The 22553-nt window shown below is 40.1% G+C and overlaps 1 protein-coding gene across 1 annotated transcript; it reads right to left on the bottom strand.

The window, feature by feature from the left end:
* Positions 1–1348: 1348 nt before the first annotated feature.
* Positions 1349–21466, bottom strand: LOC136846043 (E3 ubiquitin-protein ligase CHIP-like; the record flags this gene model as incomplete). Its single annotated transcript, XM_067116704.1, is given in 6 exon segments — positions 1349–1455; positions 1458–1506; positions 13724–13780; positions 16644–16763; positions 20761–20888; positions 21268–21466. Coding segments are annotated over 6 exon segments (645 nt in total), but the record flags the coding sequence as incomplete, so codon positions are not given.
* Positions 21467–22553: the final 1087 nt, after the last annotated feature.

Consider the following 22553-nt stretch of genomic DNA (forward strand, 5'->3'; position numbering starts at 1 on the left):
TACCATCTTGAAAATCTAAAATTCTATCCATTACAGTCAACTTATTTCATGAGAGAAACATCATAGCATGCACAGATTAATTAAGTTGAGATAAATCCAACCACTGAATCTAATAAAAATAAATTAACGGTATCCTACATAAACTACAGGTTTGTGACTTGAAGTTAACCAGTAGCCACAGACTCTTGAATCTGCTTAATCTCATCCCTTATCTCTTGCTTAAATACATCTAGCTTCACAAGTATCTGTGAATGTTGCCATTTTGCTCTGGTGTATTAAGTACATCTCGTTGATGCTGGCAGCAGTCATATACCATTCTCAAAGATTAAGCCTTGCATGTCTGAGGACTAAATGATCACAGACAAAATCATGAACAGCTCATTAAAAGTTACTATACATCTGATGATCCATGACTGGAAAGGAGGAGTGCTTTTATTGATAAAGACCAAACAAACTCCCATCTCTCAAAGCCTACACATTTGTTTTATCACCTGTGCTCAAGCAGGAGATATCTTGTTTTTTTAAATTCGCTTCTTAAGTTGCTAGAGTACGATACTTCTTTTCATCTTTTTCCTCTTTTTCTTAATACCGCTCCTTTCTCTTCATGCCAGTGGCAAGTACCTACTTTGGTGATATAATGTTAAGTAGGTGATATAATGTCTATACTCTAAGTTCTTACCTGACCTTACAGACCTATTAATGTCACCTGTACTAAACTCCCCAGAATTTGCAACAACATTTGCTACATCTATCCAGCAAATGCAGTCCCAAATAATCTAAGTATGGTAGCATTCTATTATTTGAGAATATCTGGAACCAACACTACTATTATTACTACCACCTCTGAAAAGAAACTTATGTTTACTATTTTGTATGTTTTATGTCCGTTTGCTATAGGAATTATGCAATAAACTGGACTTTACAAAAATTTTTAAAAGATGGACCTTGTGACTGGTATCATGTGATTAAATTTTGGGAGAGAGTAGAATGTAACCTTTACGGGGATGGGACATTGTAGGGGATGGATTATTTCCTCTGGTCTCCTGACTGTGGAGACGTACTGAGTACAAATTTATTACTATCTTTCCTCACACATGATTAACAATTAATCATGGATAGTTAACTACAGATTGTCACAGACAATAAAAAAATGTATTAATCTAGCAAATACAGTATATATTCAAATCCAAAAATTAATAAAAGAAAAAAAGATTATAGTTAACCCTTTGTATTTTCTTTCTGTCATGAATTCATTATACATTCAATTTAGATAATGATGCAAAGGTTTTCTGCAACTGGGGTAACATCTATTCTTTTAACATATAATTATAGTAGTGTACTGTTTTAAACAAAATACAAATCCTCATCCAAATGGTATTTTTATACTTACCTGTAAATGCTCTTCTATATCTTTGCGATCATAGGTTATTCCACTTGGAGTTACAACAGGTTCCTGAGGATCTCAAAACTAATTTTGCCACATAGGTAATCAGGTACTTCTCGTTTCTGTAAAGAGTAGCGAGGAAATAATAGAAAAAAAAATAAGGTTCTACACTGTACCAGTAACACTTGCCAAAAGAAAGAACATTAACTATTATATATATCCAAGAAAATGTTTAAACTTAAGAGGATGAATTAACTACATGCCATACACGACAGAACACCTGTCTGTTTAAATTATCAGTCACTCTCATTTGCTCATCACAAAAATAGAATTGGTAAAGCTCCTCCACCTAAGCTAGAATTAGAACCTTAAGCATTTTGCTCTAAATCTCAATAAATATCATGAGTAATTTTCACTTGCACTGCAAGGAAATGCTTACAATATCATACACAAGTTGTAACAAAACAGTGGTATTGTGATGATGGTTAGTGTTACTTGCAAGAATAGCTCAGCTTGACAAAAAGACAACTGATGCTTCCATTTCTGTTCATCAAAGAGAGCATCTGTTGACCTGTCACTGTATTGTATGGAGAGAAAACAATAAATTCCATATTAAGGAATGCTAGTCAAACTGAGCCGATGGAAAAAGTGAGCCCTACAAAATTTTAATAAATGATTTTTGTTATCATATAACCAGTGTATCTATAACATCAAAAATGACGTTAATATAAGAAAGGGTCAAGGCAGCGAGTCCTCACATTACGCATTGCCATGAAGCTCAACCAATGCATCTTCATCCCTAGCGGTGGGAAGAAGCTAGCCCAAGCTGGACATTAAGTCTAAAATCTAAATGTAAAGTTTATTATCCACAGACACTTGCTGTTACACATAAAAAAATATATGGACATAGTGCATTTTATTATTTATATATAGTTTAAAAAAATTAGAGTAAATTTCTGAGCTCTCAAAATGGTCTGAAGGATCCATTCTAAAGTAAGCCGACATAATCTGATTCACACCCTAACATGTGAAAACCAAATAAAAAAGTTGTGGTATTTGGAAGAGTTACAGGAACAGATGAAAAGTTGAAAAGCAATGCAAAGTCAACCTGCTGAACAGAACCTACCAACAGCCTAAATTGTGACCTTCAAGTGGACCAAGTTACCGTTTGCATATGCTTGGCCTGAGGTCCATCTTACTTGAAACTGCTGTCCTTAATACAGTATAATACTAATACACATCTCATTTCTCACTATGCTTGCTTTGTGAATCCTTTGGCACACAGGACACTCATTTTCAACATCTACGTAGTGAACCATCAAGGCTGGTACTTGGGAGTTCCTCGTTGCTACACGGATTTCATATGGCTTTGGTATGTGGCATTGTGTATTATAATTTCTTAACTTAATCTCTTCTCATCACTCAACTCATTCATCTGCACATTCTCATTTCTACCCTATTGAACTTATTTCATTCTACTATCCTTAGTGGTCCACTTCCAGCCTATACATCATAGCAGCTCTTGCCAACACCTTATATACTCTGTCCTTCTGCCTAATAGTGGACTCTCTTGTTGCAGAGTATGCCTGATAACCCCTCCTATTATTTAACCCAGCTTTAATTCAATGGTTGGCCACTTTATCACACACTACCCAACGCATCTATTATAAAGACCAGATACTTTAAACACTTTCTTGAAGCTCATTTCTCTCCCATTAATTGTGGCTTATTGGTCATCATCAATGCCATTTGTCATATGTTCAGTCTTTGCTTGAATTATCTGCTCTCTAATGCTTACCTCCACCTAACTAGCTCTCTCTCTAGCTCATCCCGCTTCTGTAGTCGCAATGATGACATCAGCATAGAACATAAATAAAGGGGTTCATACCTTAAATTCTTGGCAATTACATTCCACATGATACTGAACATGAAGGGGCTCAGTGGTGATCCCTAGAGCAGTCTTATCTTGACCTGGAAGCTGCTGGTCATCCCTAAAGTACTTTTTAGAGTGGTTCTTACATTTCTATACATTCCACTAATTACTCTATTTCTCTAGTGCCTCCTGCTCCTCAAACTTCTCCAACTTCCTGTCTACACAGTTTGTCATATGAATTTTCTAAGTCAATGAAGACCTCATGAACAGCCCTCTACTTCTCCCTGCACTTTTCCATTACCTGTCACAAGGGCACTATTCCATCAATTGCATGAATCATTTGATAAAGCCTAGTTGCTCTCTTCCAGTTCTGACATCCTGGGGATCTCTCATTTTCTTCATTCAGCAGATGATCATAATAATCCTTGCTCTTGTTTCTTGCTGTGGCTAGCCTGAAGAACTTTCTTTTGTTGTTTTTCGTTTATAAATCTTGATATAACTTGTAAAGTCCCCCTAAGCGGGTCTTCTATGATGGCGACCCGTTTTCTATGCAGTTCCTAGGATAACGGGTCACACAGGATCAGCCATACCCAATCATTTAAACTGATCTATGTAAATATTTATCTATTACTAGCTTGTATGGCATTTGTTTCTTTTATTCATGTATCAGAGTGTCGTCAATTTCATTATTGTCCATTTTTGCACCTCAGAGTGTATTTATTCATTGTATTTATTGTTAAATGTTACTGACCTCAGGTCACCCTGGTTCTCATTGTATTCCTCAGCGTAACGTCAGTCCGCCACTATATAAACGGCCTGTGTCCTCAATAAATCAGCAGTAACTTTCTCCTGCTCGTTTCTTTAGCACCTCTTAAAGTGGTGACCCTGGGTGGTTCCCGAGTCATTAGCGGACTCACACGGCGACTTAGTCTTGGCTCCAGGAACTACCCATGCCCCTAGTGGACTCATGACGGCGCTGTAACAAGCGTTCGGGCGTGCTGACTCTCGTCGGCAAATCACCAGCGTCCATTAACGGACTCACACGGCGCGCTCCCAAGTGTGTATTGACGCGAGTATCCCACTCCAATTAAGAGAGCTAGAGCGAGCATGGATGCGGACATTCCTCCCACGTTCAGTTAACCGCGAACCTCGCGACTCAGGCGTTTCCTTCCGGCCATATCACCTGCGCCTCCCATGCCAAGATTCATGCGCTCCTCCACACCGCTACCCGCGCCCTGCACGCTGCCCTGCCCGGCAGGACAAGTAAAAGCCACCCTCGCCATAAAGCTGCCACCTTTCACACAGGGAAACCCATCATCATGGCTGTACAGGATCGAGGGTCAGTTCAGGCTGGCGGAACTCACGGACGAGGTGCTGCAAGCTGACACAGTAATCAATGCCCTGCTGGAGGAGGTCTACAGGAGACTCATTCCGTGGGTGTCTGCCGCACACCCCCCTCACCTACCACCACCTGAAAATATCCTCATCAAGACTTGCTCCCTGCCGGTCGCCCGCGCCGACCTCGACCTTGTCATCAACCTGCGGCAGGAACAGAGCATCATGGAATCGTGGGGCATGATCCAGGACCTCCTCACCCTCCCCCGCACCAACAGCAGCGGCAGGCAGTCCGAGATCAGCCTGTCAAGGGAGCTCCTCCTCCCCAAGTTCCTCCCGGAGGTCCGGACTCAGATCCTCGAGCCCTACACCATGCCGCTGAGGACTTGATTAGAACTGCGCAGCAGCTGACCGACTCCGCAAAGGGCAGCGGCGCGGCATCAGCGCCCGCACACCCCATCAGTTCCATTCAGCAGGAGGAGGGGGCAGAGGAGGTGGTAAGCGTAATTACCGAAAGGCGGCCACCGTATCATCACAAGAGGAACCCACCGGGTCCTTGCTACTACCACCAGCAGTGCGGCAAGGATGCCCGGTACTGCCAACCCCCGTGCTCATTCACCCATCCAAAAAATGGGGAGGCGGTGGCCAACAGAACAGGCCGCCATGGCAGCAGAGGTACCCAGGAGCCCAAAGCCACTATGCTTCTACGTCCGCGACACCATCTCCGGCAGGAAGATGTTGGTCGACACCGGGCCGTTAGATCAATATTTCCGCCGTCCAGGGAGGACCGCAGCGCCCACCGGACCCGGCTGCCTTCCTGACGGCCAGCAATGGGTCCCCATCCTCTCCCTACGGCACCAGGCTCCTGTCGATCTCCATCCTTGGCCAGAGGTATTTGTGGAACTTCGTCGTCCCGGACACATGGACCCCGCTCCTGGGTGCGGATTTCTCGCCCACTTCGGGCTGGCAGTCGACGCCGGTCGCAAAGCATCTCCTCAACACCGACTCCTGCCAGTCCCTCCCGTTGGCAACGGGACCCAGCGCCCCTCACGATCTGCTCCGTCGGCCCCCACCAATACGCCCAGCTGCTGAAGGAGTTCCCCGACGTATTCAAGCCTGAGCTCCGTCAGGTACCCAGGGCCCCAGCAAAACATGGCATCTACCATCACATAAAGACAAAGGGCCCCTCTGCACACGCAAAGTTCTGAGGCTTCCCCTCGGCACCTTCAGGAGGCCAAGGGCACCTTCGCGAGATGGAACAGATGGGAATATGCAAGAAGGCCTCCAGCCCGTGGGCCTCTCCTCCACATGGTGCAGAAACCGGATGGCTCCTGGAGACCCTGCGGCGACTACAGGCGGCTCAACCTCGCAACTGAACCTGACTATTACCCCTGCCGAACATGCAGGACCTCACGGCCTCCTTCCACGGGGCCAAAATATTTTCAAGCTGGATCTTTTAAAATCTTACTTTCAGGTAACAGTCGCTCCAGAGGATATCCCAAAACCGCCATCATCACGCTCTTCGGTCCTACGTCTTCACCTCTCCACCTTCGGCCTGAGAAATGCAGGGCACCTTCCAGCGGCTGATGGACAGTATCCTTGGGGACTTGAAGTTCTGCGTCTGCTATGTGGATGATATCCTTATATTTTCCAGGTCCCATAAAGAGCACCAGAGGCACATCCGGGCGGTCCTGCAGCACCTGCAGAGAAACGGCCGCCGTCAGATTTGACAAGTGCACCTTCGGCGAGAAAGCTGACTTCCTGGGCCACAAGATATCCCGGATGGCGTCCGCCCACTCACATCAAAGGTCGCAGCCGTCACCAGGTTCCCCATACCCAACTCCATCAAGGCCGTCCAGGAGTTCCTCGGGATGGTAAATTACTACAGGAGGTTCATCCCGGGATCACGCACACCATGGCCCCTGATGGAGATACTGAAGGGCCAACCAAAATCCTTAGTGTGGGGACCCAGCCAGCAGCAGGCCTTCTCCCAGATGAAGGCAGGACCCGGCGCTCCTCCAACTGATGACGGATACCAGTAGCGTTGCCTGCGGAGCTGTCCTGGAGTAGATCGTCGATGGCGCCCCAGCCCATCGCCTTCTTCAGCAAAAATTTCAACCCGCGGAGGCCCGCTACAGCATCTTCAACAGGGAACTCTGCGCAGTGTACTGGGTGGTCCGCACTTCAAGTTCCTCCTGGAGGGTATGCCCTTCACAATCTACACGGACCACCAGCCGCTGGTCCACGCCTTCACCAAGCAGGGGGACGCATGGTCTTCCAGGCAGCAGCGACACCTCGCTGCCATTGCTGAGTTCACCTGCTCAATCAAATACCTCCCGGTAGGAAGAACCCTGTAGCAGACGCCCTCTCAGAATCGAGCTCAACGCGATGCAGCTCGGGATCAACTACGAGGACCTCGCCCAGGAACAGGTCGCCGACCGACACTCCAGCCTACCGCACCGCCATCATGTCCCTGAAGTGGCGGGGACGTGGCCCTCGCCCCGGGGACCAAAACTCTGCAACGTCAGCACCGCCAGCCTCGCCCCTGGTGCCCACCACCTGCCGCCACCAGGTATTCGGCGTCATCCACGGGCTGTCCCACCCCTCCGGCAGGACGATGGCCAAGCTGCTGATGGAGAAGTTCGTCTGGCACGGAATGCGGAAGGACGCGAGGACTTGGGCGAGACAGTGTCTTCGGTGCCAAACCAGCAAGATAGGTTGTCACACCGAGTGAGGGTAGGCGAGTTTCCACAGCCGGGCGGTGTTTGCCACATACACATCGACATCGTCGGCCCTCTTCCCCGTCAGGCGGGACCAGATATCTCCTGATGATGGTCGACCACTCAACCAGGTGGCCCAAAGCGGCGCCCATGCAGGAAGCCACCGCCAGTGCGTGCGCCGAGGCCCTCCTCTACAGCTGGATCAGCCGGTTCGGCGTCCCGGACCACATAACCACCGACAGAGGCCCTGCCTTCCTGTCCGAGATGTGGTCTGCCCTGGCACGCCTGCTGGGAACATCTCACCACACCACCACCGCACAACCCTGCAGCCAACGGCTTGGTGGAGAGGTTCCACAGGTCCCTGAAAACGTCCTCATGGCCCACTGCATCGCTGAGGATTGGAAATACCAGCTGCCATGGGTCCTCCTCGGCTGAGAACGCCCCAAGACCAACGGCGATCCGTCCGCAGCAGAGAAAATCTCGGGAGCCCCTTGTAGTCCCAGGCGAACTGGTAACAGAGGACCACCACAACCCATCAGTCCAAAAGTTTCGAGACACAGTCGGCAAGTTCGCCCCTGTAAGCGGACATACACCGACAGGTCAGTCACCTTCACACCTCCCGGCTTGTCCTCCACCACCCACGTCTTCGTCAGGGATGACGCCGTCCACCCACTGTTGACCAGGCCCTACAGGGGCCCTTCCGCGTGCTGGAGAGGAACAACAAGGCTTTCCGTCTCCCCCTTCACGGAAAAGACGACTGGGTGTCGATCGACCGCATCAAACCCAACCTCCTGGAGGAGGAAACAGACGCACCGCACCGCACCCTCCGCCTGAGCAGTCGTCTCCGCAGCTGAGCCGTTGCAGATGGAGGTCACAGGGCTGCCCCTGGAAACATCCGCCCACACCTGCAGCCAGCACTCCCACGCACAGCGGAACCCCCTCTCACTTCACGTAGCTGCAGCACTCTTCAACGCCCCAGCAGATACGTGGATTAATCAGACGTTACCCACGTCTTGGGTGGGGAGTATTTGTAAAGTCCCGCTAAGCGGGTCTTCTATAGTGGCGACCCGTTTTCTATGCTGCTCTTAGGATAACGGGTCACGCAGGATCAGCCATACCCAATCATTTAAACTGATCTATGTGAATACTTATCTATTACTAGCTTGTATGGCATTGTTTCTTTTATTCATGTATCAGAGTGTCGTCAATTTCATTATTGTCCATTTTTGCAACTCGGAGTGTATTTATTCATTGTATTTATTGTTAAATGTTATTGACCTCAGGTCACCCTGGTTCTCATTGTATTCCTCGGCGTGACGTCAGTCCGCCGCTATATAAACTGTCTGTGTCCTCAATAAATCAGCAGTAAATCTCTCCTGCTCGTTGCTTTAGCACCTCTTAAAAACTCACCATATGCTTTATCCTTAGCTTTTGCAACTACCCTCAAAGCTTTCTTATACTTTTCCTTGTACATTACTCTGTCCTCCTCTAATTGTATCCCTTCTTATTTATTCTTCACTTTCTTCTTTTTTTTTTTAGGGTAGAGGTCTCTTCAGCTTTGGCAGACAACTCTTCTAAGAGAAGGACATTCCGAAATCAAGCCAACGGGTGGAGGGGACCCTTTAGCCTTGGCAAGCAACTGTTCTGATAGAGGGTTTCCCAAATACTAACCTTGTACTCCAACCTTGGACTGTGCCATACACGTTGTACCATGATCTACAATGGTCTTGATTGTGAGTTCCCTTGCTTGAGGGTAAAATCAGGCATTTTCCCATTTTTTTGTTCATTTCACGTTTTTTTTGAAAAGTGTACGACAGGCTGATAAGAAAGCAAAAGATGCTTGGTGGATTAGCAAGGTGCTCCTTCTTTGTCTAATTTTTTTTTAGGCTTTTAATATTTTCTAAAACTACCCTGACTGCCCTCCCCGAGTTGTTGTGGTAAGTCTAGTGGGTTTCTTATATGCCTTACAAAGCAAGCCAGCTCCACCTTGTTGACCAGTTGCTTCCGCCACTTTTTTCATGACGTATGGTCAAGTTTATTTATACTTTCAATAAAATTTTTGTAAATAATGTAAATATTGTTGTTGTTGATTGTATTGTTGTTTCATTGATTTTTATTATATTGTTGTTGGTATGAGTCCATTTATTAGTTTTGATACTAATTTTATATTATTAATTTTAATTCTTTTAGGAGACAATGAGCTGCACCCTGTGCCTGCTACTCATTACTTTAAGAAAAATTGCTGAGTACTTTACCCAAATATTCAGGGTTTAAGGCCAAACTTTCTTAAGCTGTTCCTGTAACTGCAATTTGATGTTTTTATCTGAGACAATTGTAAGTAGTAACAAGTCAAAGGTTGAGTTTTTAATCCAAGGATTTGGTGGCCCCGACTTTGCTTATCATTGTAACATCCCAGTTTGACTTACTTTTGTTCAAAGGACAACTAAATACATACAAGTAACTAACAAAAATTAGCTAACAAAACCATCACTAAAGTGCTAAATAGTAATACATAAAAATGACCAATGAAAAGCATGGTAAAACATGTAAATAAGTGCCGATATCAGAAAAATAAAGTATATTACTTGAAATTAGTACCTGCTAACCACAAGGAGAAATCCATACAACAAAACACAAATCTTTAACTAACTACCAAGATATAAAAATCACACTTCATCACTTATGAAAGGAATGAAAATGCTGTAAAGATAGAAATTAAGAAGAATAAACCGATTGACTAGTTAGTACTAAGAATCAACTGGGATCCTGCTTAGCTGTAAATAGCACTGTACATACGCAATAAGTGAGAGGGTAACTGATGGGTGCCTAACACTTCACATAGCACAGATGCCAAGCTACTACTGATCATCTTCTGTATGTCAGACAAAAAGAGTAAAATATCAGGTAAATTCAAAGATTATGAATGTTGGCATAAATGAGTAAGACTATTAAGAGTACAATGTAAAGGTAAATTAAAAAATGATTAATGCTGGCATATATGAGTAATGGGGTTGGATGAAACAGTGTTTTTACAAGATATTTTCCATTTTAAACAGGTTCAAGGTAACACATACTCTCTTCCCTGAACATATTTGGGAAACTGTGTCAAAACTTCACTTCTGAGGACTTCAGTGTCCCTTTTCAAGTAATGGGTTACCACTTTATTCAATCTACTATTGTATACTACTGTGCTAATAATTGGGTGGTGTTTCTATGGTGTAAGGAGGTTGTGAAATAAGCTAAAGTAAACTTAGAGTACTGGCACTTCAAAATAATTCACATGTGCATGACAATGAAGCTCTATTGAAACTTAAATTGCTCATATAAAAGGAAATTAAAATGAATCAAGCTACTAGAACATGTAGTGATCAATAAGTTACCTTGTGTGACTTTAACAGATCTTTCATCATTACTACCATTCAACTTTATCACGAACATTATAAAGAACAGCAGAACACACAGGCCCCAAAGTATTTCTAATAATGAAAAGAAAAAGAAAGGAAAAACACTTGGAATACTACTACCACTTGACGTTTGATGCAGTATTACATTAAACCTGGTAATGATTCTACCAAAATCTAATACACTGCAACATATAAAAGCACATACATATCTGACTCAAAAGCAAGATTACTACTTCTACATGGACTAAGTTCAACAAGAAAAAAGCTGAACACTTCAATAAAAATCTTTTAATTATCATTAGGATTATCTGTATCTTTATGATTACTTTTGGTAGTATAAAACTTTTCAGCCTTAATAAAGAATTACATATCTTGCACAATGAAGCCTTAATAAAGGATTACATATCCTGCACAATACGACAAAATCATGACAGGAAGAGCACTTTTCAACTGCACGTATAGTAAAACTGTTTAACTGACCTACAGTAATCAAGGTACCAGCAAGAGAGCAAATACCATTAGAATTAAGTTTCTCATAATTGTTCAAGTTGACAAAAAACAAAAATTTCAAAACCTACCAGCTTGCTCAGTCTAAATCATACTAGGTGGGAGCTCAGTGGAAGTATTTATAATCTTTGGATCACAAACTGAATAACTTCCAGAGAAGAAGAATAATTTTTATAATTTCAAACTTTACTGTTCAAAGTTACACATATCAAAATTCTATTTCTTTATAAAGCAGACCACAAAGTATACTAAAGTGTCAAGAAATCTCTTTACTTTAGCCAGGTACCACATGTCAAAGAGTATGGTTAAAAGCCCTATCAGCTGTTTAAAATGTAACTAGAGTTGTGAAATAATTAGTGTTTAACAAATAACTAGTTAGCATATGAAGAAATATCATTTCAAAAAGGAACAAACAGGTTTGGTTGAGGGAATTCCTATTAGCAGGTAAGCAAGCATACAGCAGAACTTATGATATTTCTGAGGGTGTCTTAGCCAACCATAACTGTCTACGTCAAGTGATCCTGGTTTTTAACCATAATTCATAGTCTTGAATCCCAGCATGAAAGTGATGCAGCTCCTATAACTGGTATAGATGGCAGGACCTCTGCAGAGCTTGACTCACTAGTCCTACTAATAGGAAGTGAATGTTTGGTAATAACGAAGGCATTCTAGCTAATGAGTGAAACCAAAGCCTCAGATACATTCTGAAAACAAAATTCTTTACACGAAAATTTACACAAGTCCATTACTTATAAAGCACATAATGGGTTCTGTGGATACAGGTTACTTGCCTCAGTCTTAGAGGCCTCTCCAACATTTGTAGGCAGGCAGAAGGGGAACAAACCTGCCTCAAAAATAACCAAGCTACTATGCTGGTTTACTGTTATTCATATTACAAATGAGGAAATGATGGCAAGATGTGGTGTCCAGAAGTTGGAAAATAAACTGAAAACTGAAAGACGGAGATAGTTTTAACATGAGATGAGAAGGGATATGGGACAGTTGTCAAATGAGCAATAGACAAGGGATTAGAACAAAAAAAGACCATTAGGAAGGCCCATAAAATTTCAGAAAAAGGGGACAGATGAAGACCTAGACCTAATAAGAGTTCAAGCAGAAAGAATACAGGACAGAAGAGAGAGGAGAAAACTCATTCCATGTTTAACAAAAAAGTTTATCATAATGCCTAAAACAGGCACTGAATAACCATTTGCTTAACAAATAATCTCAAAGAAATATTGTTTGAATGTAAGCACTGCATAATAAAAGGCTGAAAAACAGTTAACAACAACATAAAAATCACATTAGCATTTAACCTAAAAACTGAACTTGAATATTCTATGCTGCATTATATTATGTTAGGCAAACAGATGATGATGTGCATAATTCTAATTGTATTCAGTACTATATTTTATAATACGATAAGTAACATACATCACACCATAATTACGTACTTAGATGTAAAAAGGGAAATTACAGAGCAAAACAATAACAAAACTAACAACCCTACAACTTGTTAATGAATCTCAGATGAAAAACAAAATAAGCAATTACAGTGAAGAGTGCTTATAGTGAAAAGCAAGAAAAAATTAAACCTATCTCAAAATATGCCTTTACAAGGCTACCCAATTTAATGCAAACTTAATGTTCTCTGAAAATTGAATAAAAGCCAACTAAAAAGAAAAAGTAATAGTGTACCATTCACTAATAACTGAACAGAAAAACTCACTGATGTCAATGATTATAACTTGCCAAACCAAAACCCAAGCTATCACTGAGCTTAAAAAAAAGAGCAAAAGTTCTTTGAATTACTTACAAACATTCTTAGCAAAGCACAATCAGTGGTTCAACAATTGTTAATTGGTAGTCATTACCTCTGTCTCAAGAATGGAAGGAACATTCATTTACCCAAGGAGTGTAAATGAAATGAAATTAAATTATTCAAGGGGAATCCCTAAGAGACAAAAATAAGGCAGAGCATTGGAAATGACAGTGTACAGCACTACAAACACAATTGACTCATCTGGCTGCTTGAGACCAAAGAATTTTTCCTTTTATATGCATTAAATGACCTAATTACTGTATATGTAACAGGTTTGTTAAGAAACAAATCTTATTTCATCTAATAGCACTAGCTGTTAAATGAATCAAGAGCACTCCGCCCCTAAGTGATTGGGAATAAAAGGTAAAGTAGAGTTGTTTACTACATGTGAGCCAGATAGTCATAAGGAACTGATTTTAGGGGTTAAGAGATCAACTGGCCTTGTCATAGCTAGTTGACTAATCCTCAGGAGAAAGTTTCCAGATTACTGTAATGGTAAATGTGTTTTAGGACTCCTCTTTAGGGGATGATCTGGGTAGATATGGTTTTGTCTACAAAAAAAAAAAAAAACTCTAAAAACTATGACTACTGTACAGTACTTCTCTATCACATTAAACAGTCTACTTTTACAGACTACTGAGAAATTAATTTGATATAACAAAAACATAGCATACTTACTCTCCTTCTCTCGTCTAATTTTGCAAACAATGCGTTGACTTCTGTGATATGATTATCCTGAAAATAAAGCCACCAGTTACATCTTACTTACGACATCAGTGTTAAGTATTGTACTGTGCCTTACGAAGTTGTTTGTTCAAATCATTATAATTTCTCCAAATACTGTATATTTTCATAAATAGCCTATCTAATGTTTTGAAAATAAATTTGATCTTTTCATAAAGTCACTCATACTCTACCTTTGAGGTCTCAGAACATACCATACATTGCAGTCTTTTGTCTAACAAACAGAAGAACAGTGACAGTAATACTATATGTGTGTTACCTGGATTTACATGTCCAATGATGGCGGTTGGCTCACTCACTCTTCATGTAGCCTGGGCTGTTATCTACAAGGTCATAAGGACTGGGAAGATGACCCTTTTTGCATAAATGATGGGTTTGTATTAAAAAAATTTATTTTTGTTTTAAAAATTTTGAGAGTCTGCCATTAACCCTAACATTTAGATGTAGCCTAAATCACAAATTGGGTGGGATGGACTAAGTTGCTGAAGACATTGGAGCTGGCTGACTTGACCTAGAAGATCCACGCGGAGCACCTACAGTTCATATGAAAACAAGACACCAAATGCTCTGGGAGGGAAAAGGAGTTAGGTGTGTGGGTGTGTATGTGTATGTGTGTGTGTGCGTGTGATAACCCTTGTTTTAAGTGGTAGTAATGTAAAGCATTTGTAATTGGATAGTTCTTTATCCTAAGTATAGACAACTTAACATCTATTGAGATACTGTATAGTGGTCAGTAAATGAGGAAATTTACATCACTAAGGATACCACTTATGAAAAATTAAAGGTAAAAGCCATAATTATGAAGATGTTATCCTACAGTTCAGAGAATCATTTAAGCTGAGACTGAAGAGTCTCTGTTAGGTTTGTGGATGGCTACAGTTGTCTATAAATTCCTTAGTGAGTCCAAAGGGAAGTAAGGTGTCAATTTCTAGGTGTCCCACGGCCTTCTTCAAGGGAATTTTGAAGACAGATTGGCACGAGTAATCATAATCAGACTGACCACTACACCTGGAGCTCAGATGGAACACTCCAATAAAACCCTGTCCATCTTAGCAGCCCAAGGGCTGAGATAGAATGAGAGGACAGAAAGGACAACAGAGAAGAATTGGGACAGAAGGAAGGGAGAAAGATTGAAACCATGCTATCCTTCTCCAATCTGTTGTCCTCCAATCTGGCTTTTCTAGATTAACCCAGCTGCAATCAACTTCAATCACTTCCCCAGAAGTCAGAGGAGGAGCAAAGACACCTCTCAAGCACTTACTGATACCAAGGAAGAATTAGAAGTATGTGTCAATTAATCAGAAGACCCAGAGAACAAACAGGATGACAAAGGTGGGCTTGATGAAGGCACTGCACTTTTTCAGCCCTTCTACCAAAATCCTCTCCTTACACCTCATTAATCTCCAAGGACAGTAAAGAACACTTGTGACTGGACAAGTAGGTTCCCAGGTGCTTTAGCCAAGGGATCAAAGAAAGTCATCTGTTCTACAAAAGGAACACTCAAAGAAAATTCTAAAGAATAACCTCAAAGAGAACCTCCCTACATGACCCCAATCTTCAACAGTCTGAAGACCAAGAAGGAAAGGGAAAGCAGGACGGACTGAGAGAGTAACCCTAAGAGGTCCTCGAGTATCTCACACAAACAATCCACTCCTGTAGAAAAAGGAAGCAAGAAAGACTCTTACTATATATGATGCTTATCATATAAACCTAGTCTTGCTGTAAAGACAGGTTAATATTCTGTATGGACAAATTGTGAGTTAAAATATGGCAAGCCTCAAGACTTTAAATAAGAAATTTAAAAAAGAAAACAGACTGTACAGCATGAGAAACATAAAAGTTAATTTGTTGTTCAAGTATCTATTGTGTACTGAACAACCACAAACAATATTATACAAGAGAATTATACTGTACTGATAAATGCTTCAAAAACTAAGTCAAGTTTAGTGACCACATCAACTAGGACTTCTTAACTTGATAACACCTAAAAGAAAAGTGGGGCTGCCAGTCAGGTGAGTAGGTGGTAATCAACCCTCACCTACCTACTGAAAGTTAACAATCCTTTTACTAAGTTTCAATGACTAACCAGCTCTGCTGCAGGTTTATTCACATAAAAATGTTGAGGATTGTATCCTCAACTAAACAAAATATCTATTTAAGGTGAAAAATTAATTCACTGACCATGTTATGAGGAAGGCAATGTAAAAAAGGAATGAAAGAATGTATCGTAATTAAATATTAATGAAATTGTTGACCCTGCAGTGAAAGTCTGTAATTCTGTTCAGCTCTGACAGAACTATAGAAATACGAAAAGTGAAGCAGTTTCCTACTACAAACCTGTGGACCCAGGTGGTGAGTGCACAGCACTACTACTGCTCTTCTGTCTGTTCAACAAAAGACTGCAGAGACCATTTTAAGAACACAAATGTGGATTATGTATGAGTATTGGTTGTGTGGTGAAGTAAACTATCTTTCAAGAATGGAAGTTCCAACACTGAATCTTGTATTACTTTGCATACTAGAATGAAATTTCATGTGTAAATAGCCACAAATACATTTATTATGCATTAAATATCTACATGTATATAAATGGAAAACTTGGAAGGTCTGATTAAAGACTTCATTTTATGACCATTACTTCATTTATACAAAAAATTGACTATTTCCATAATTTTTACATATAAAAATAAAACAATATGCAATACTTTCAGCACAAATTATGTTGATTTCAAAGACTGTACAGTTTGTTAAAAAAACTTGTGTGAAAATCTCATCAAAATCTTCCAACTTCTTTATAAACAATCATTAGAATTTTTGAAAAAAAAAAAAAAAAATTGTATCAGCAGAAACTTACTGTTTGTTGTTCTATTCTAATGATTTCTTCCTGAGCTTTTTCTTCATCATCTTCATATTTCCTTCGAACTGTCTCTATTTGACGATCCCTGTCTTCTAAAACTAATCTGTTCAGATATGACTGAAAATAGGAAATCAACATGTAGTATCTGTTCTAAAAATCAATGATAACCAAAAAAAGATAAGAATGATCATAGATCATTTAAATATCTAATTCGTACCCCACAAAACCCTCCTTTCCAACAAGAATCAGCTCAACTAACTTGCTGCTTTTTTTATATATTACAATACTGTATTAATGGCAATGGTAAATACAGAAAACATTTTGGAGAGTGATATTTTCTGTTAAATGTTAAACAATATTTAATTAAATGTATAAAAAAATGTACAACTCCGATCAATATGCTTTGGATACTGAGATAAGATAAAAATGCTATAAAAGCAGGTGAAAAAGGTGATAGATGATTAGCAGTGGCTTTCTAGTCATCCTTTTCCGGTTCCTAGGGCAAAAGGTGGATGGTGGCCCATTTTCTTCTTCAGCCCACTGAACCAGTTCTCAGCAAAAGCCTTCCTGATGTCACTTGATCATCAAGTCGTTCGGGTGGGATGGGTATTTCAATTCAAGGTCCTTTATTTCAGACAAACTACAACTCACCAGTGAGTGTTTGCTCACATGCAGCCTAAGACTGGAAGTACAGTACTGGGAGGACTTGCTAGTGATGACATGATCATTTGCAAAAGAGCTGAATCAACACCTGTATTGCCTCACTGAAGTCTGTTAATAGCTGGGCCAACTTATAACTTGGGAGAAGTTGGACTTGACTCCATCGATGAGGGCTATGAAACTTGGCATTCACCAGATGGTGGACAGGATAAGAGAATGCCATCCTTGACTACACACTGCAGCCTAGATATGGCAAACTTAAGACTGGCAACCTGGTCTTACATTCCTTCAGAACACAGCCTTGGCAACTGCAGACTGCTTCAGTTCCCCTACCATACAACTTTTCAGTCACAGCTTTGGTCAAGGCACATCAGTTAGAGTACCACTATCAAACTTTGCAGAGCTTCAATCATCAACCTCTACCAAGCAAAGTGGAACCAGTTCTGAAACTGGTACTGTGAAAGGGTGCTAATCCACTAGAGTTCTCTGTCCTTATATTAGATTTTCTCCTGTTTCTCAGATGCCACAAGAGGTCTCACAAGGGCCTCTGAGCTTCATGCATTAGATGTGGGTTATTCAGTGGAACCTAGAGGACTGACCTAACATTCTGAGGAGATTCCTCAGGTAAAATCACTCTTGTTACACACAAGACAGTATTTCTTCTAACCTATGTATCTTCAAAGTCCAGCAAAATTCAAAATTCATGCTCTCTCGGACAGTCACACATGCTATGGGGTGGAGATATGTACATTGGAATGTCACTCCAACTGACTCCATAGCAAAGACTCAAACTGTAAGCTGCCAGAACCATTCAACAGAACCCTCTGCTCTCTCTTCTCTTGATACCTACTCCAGAAATGAAGAGGATTGCCTTCTGTGCCCAGTGAAATCAGTCTGCCTTAAATTAACCTCAGGAGAAAAGAATTTCCAGAAGCATTCCTCCTTGATTGTTTCTTCCCACAAGTCATTCTAGGAAACTGATTCCTGGTATCACCATCCCCAACTGGCTCAAGCTAGTTAGTCTTTCCGACTTAAAGTAAGTCATGCATGGCAAAGCAGCACATGCAAGAGTTTAATTCCATGAGATTATAGACCTTTAATTGTCTTAAGTTTTTAAATGTAACCTTGATTTTAAATGCAAGTACCTGGAGGATGTGATTCATAAATTGAATGGATGCACATTCTCTGGGACAGGTTGCAGCAGTGAGACAAGTACTGTACTAAAGTATTACCCTTGGGGATGACTTACAGGAATAATCCCACTCTTCTTCTTGACTTTAGTTTTCATCTCCTCCTTTAAGGGATCCTTAGAGATAGTCTCCCTGGGTTACTAGCATTTATGTTTCACATGTACAGTCAAGTGTCTTTGCTTACTGGTTACAGTGGAAATAAACTTTTACAAACAAACCTTGAGGCACACCAATTGTGACTTCTGCCACTGAGAGGATGTCTCAATGATGACAACTCTGTTTTTTTGTTACATAGCCAGTCTTTTACCCAATCCACACTTCATCTATGAAGGCTAGGCTCTTTATTTTGCAAGTCTTTTATGTAGCATTTTATCAGTTGCCTTCTGAAAATCTTACATAAATAATATCTATTGCTCCGCTTTTATCATATGTATTGTCTATATCTCAGAAATAAATGCTGGTTAAGTATGATTTTCCATTGAGAAATCCAAGCTGGCTATCTAGACTTAACTTGTTTAATTCTAAATGCAGTATCTCATTATATCATCTACAATGATAGATTCTAGGATGATACTAGAATCTATCACAGCAGACAATATAATGAGATATTTAGAAATCAAACAAGCTAAGTCTAGATAGCCAGTATGGCTTCTGCAATGGAAAATCATTCTACCAATGTTTCTTACTTCCAAGATATATATAATACATATGAAAAAGTAGAGCAATAGATATCATCTATCTAGGATTCTAGTATATCCAGAAGGCATCTAACAGGATACCAGATAAAAGACTCACAAAGTAAAGTGTCTCAGCTAAGTAACAAAAACAAGTTTTCATCAATGAGACATCCCTTTACATATACTGGCAAAATTTCACAAATGGTGTGCCTCAAGGTTAGGTGCTTGGTGTTGCTCTTCACTATCGATATAAATGACTTGGACTCAAGGATGACTAGCAAGCAAAGTAAGTTTATGATGACACACAAATGGATATCACTACTGATAATCATGCCACCATACGACAGTTGCGAGAAGACTTGAAGAAGATAGGTGAATAGTTCATAAAATAAAACAGCAGATGCCATTCAACTTGGATAAATGCAGTCATGAATGTGTTAAAAAAACAAGAATGCCCAGTATGAATGAACTGGGAAGGAAACAGACAGGCTATTTAAAAAAGATTTATCAGTCATCATGCTAGTGGCTAATCTCCCTTACACAATGTATAGAAGTGGCAATAAAGTCATTAATATACTTTAACTTACTATTAGGAAAAATTTAGATACCAATTAAAGTATTGTCCAAATTTGGGTGTAATCCCAGTCAAGACAAAAAATTTGAAGCATTACAGGCAAGAACAACCAAGCTAATACCTATACCACAAATCAGACACCTTGAATAGCAAAAGATACCAGAATGCCTAAATTTTAACTCTTTACTCTAGATAAACATGAATTATAATAAGACAACAAATCTATGTACCTTGAGTAATAATCAAACTAGATTCAGCAGATGAAAACTGAAACTAAAAAGGTTCAACAAACCACTGTAGAAGCTAATACATGTGAAAGCCTTATTTTGGAAAATACATCAGCACAGTATAATTATGAATCATTTCAAGAAAAGATTAAAATGATCAACAATCAGGTGATTTATTTTTTAAAAGGTGTCCCCTTGAATAGACAAGTAAGTCATGGAGGCACTTCTATCCGTGTAACTCCCTGCAACTCTCAATACAACCCTTGTATTTTGATAGACTTGGGTTCCTTACCCACCCTAGTACAGTACCCTACTGGTAATTTACATCGATTCCGAGTACAGTTTATTTTCCTGTCATATTAGGATTTGTATTTGCACATGGATATATTGTACACAAAATTAAGTATGTACACTCATGAAAGGTTAAAAATTGTGAATGAAATTTTAACAGATTTTAAGAGTTCAACAAAGTACAAGGCAAAGACAAACTTTGATGTGACAAGCATACAATAACTTCCAAGAAATCACTCAACAGTTTAACTATGGTTCTGATTTGTGTAAAAAGTCACAAGTATAAATTTAAGCATAATGTAAGGTTAGTGTACAAATAAAAAAATAATACAGTACATTTTTAAAAATTCAGTCCTTTCCTTCAACTACAGTAATGTCAGTTAATGAATTCTCCCTTGCTTATTACCCATTTGATAGCTCTGTAAAATTGTTAATCATCACCCACTTACTGCAGTATGATAAACCACCACCAAACATCAAAACACACACAAGTACCTGCAATTCAATTTCTTGGGCAATTCGTTTTTCCTCAGCTATGTTGAATCTTCTTTTCCGTGCAACTCGTATCATACAGGCTATGTCGTCTCCATAATTGACTTTCTGTTCCTTGGCAAGATCTTGAGCTACATTATAAATAATTGATGAATACAATGATCAATAAGGTAATTACTATACCATACTGTAAACACTCGATATTGTAAATTTTCATCTAACTTGCCTTAAAAATAAAAATACTGTATGTCAAATACAGCCCTTCTTTTAGTAAATTGTAATATAAATATGGTATGTGAATGAAGAATTCATGCAACAATTCTGCAATATCATCACGGGTAGTTTTGGGAAAAGTTACAGTTACTTTGTACAATATGTAAAAATTTACTTCAATTTGAATACAGTAGCTACCCTCTTCTGTACTGACATCATGCATGCAAGTTAGTGCATTCTGGCATACTCAATTAATCAGCAATACTAAAATCTATGCTAATACTGTATTAAGCCTACCTCTTTGAAGGTGTGTAATACTCTCATCGAAATTGTCTGTCTCAAGGAGAGCTTGACCAAGAAAGAAATGGGCTTTAACCAAAGTTGCATCGATCTCGAGAGCTGTGCGGCAGTCTAAACACACTAGGTCCCATCGTTTCAACTTCAAGTTGCACAGTGCTCGATTAGTATAATAAACAGCGACAGATGGTTTCTTTGACTGAAAAAGATTAATGATAAAACTTTACAGACATCTGAAATGATAAAGAATGAGCATAAATGATTTTACATCATATCACCATTAATGTACCTGGGTACCTTTATGTTTGAAGATATAAAAATCCAATACTTTTAAATTTTACTTATTGAAACACATATATATATAGTAAAATAATTCTAAATAATACACCAACCAACCAGACTCTTAAAATTTTTAAAGAGATGCAACATGTTCAAAGTGTTTTATCTGTGTTGTTTACCTTTCTCTCTAGCAGCAATAAATGGACATTTAATCAATTTTCTGTTAATTTCCAGGATAAACTGACTGGCTATTAGAATCTCATTTTCTATACTGCTCATCAAAGCATTAGCTCCAAGTAATTAAGGAGAGCTTCATTAAAAGATGAGACATAATGGAAAATGACATTTTTATGATAAAACAAAGTTTTACATATACTTACCAAGCAATTACATAGCTACTAGATTTCCACATGGCAGTCTTAAGAACTCAAATTTTTGTGGTGGCCCTACCATCGCCAGTGTAGGTGACAGGAACCCAACCACTTTCGGGACTGATAGGTACAGCTCAGCGAAGAACTTCAATTCGATTGGTGCCCAAATGTCCATTGTGGGGAGGAGGGTAGGCTCCAATTATGTAATTGCTTGGTAAGTATATATAAAACTTTATTTTATCATAAAAATGTCATTTTTATATAAGTGACTTACCAAACAATTACATAGCTGATTCCACATTGTGAGGAGGTGGGAATCATGGACATGTTCTAAACCAAAACATTAATAAAGATAATGACTTTGAACTAGAGAGGTTGCTAGCATTGGATTAATGCTTGCTGTACCTTAACTGTTAAGAGAGCTGCTTTAGGCGGGTACCGCCTCTGGACGGCGCTCATCTTAACCTGTAGAGGACGTGGCAGTATTGGCCAAGAGCCGGCTCTAATTTAGTGGGTACTTTGCAGCCATGGAAGTCCACCGATGGCTGACAAAGACAAAAAATAGCGCCCTTGCCATGGGCATAGACCAGAATAAACACAACACTGTCACCTACAACTAAAATAAAGAACCACTAA

This window comes from Macrobrachium rosenbergii, chromosome 2 (genome assembly GCF_040412425.1).
Source record: "Macrobrachium rosenbergii isolate ZJJX-2024 chromosome 2, ASM4041242v1, whole genome shotgun sequence".
Lineage (NCBI taxonomy): Eukaryota > Metazoa > Arthropoda > Malacostraca > Decapoda > Palaemonidae > Macrobrachium > Macrobrachium rosenbergii.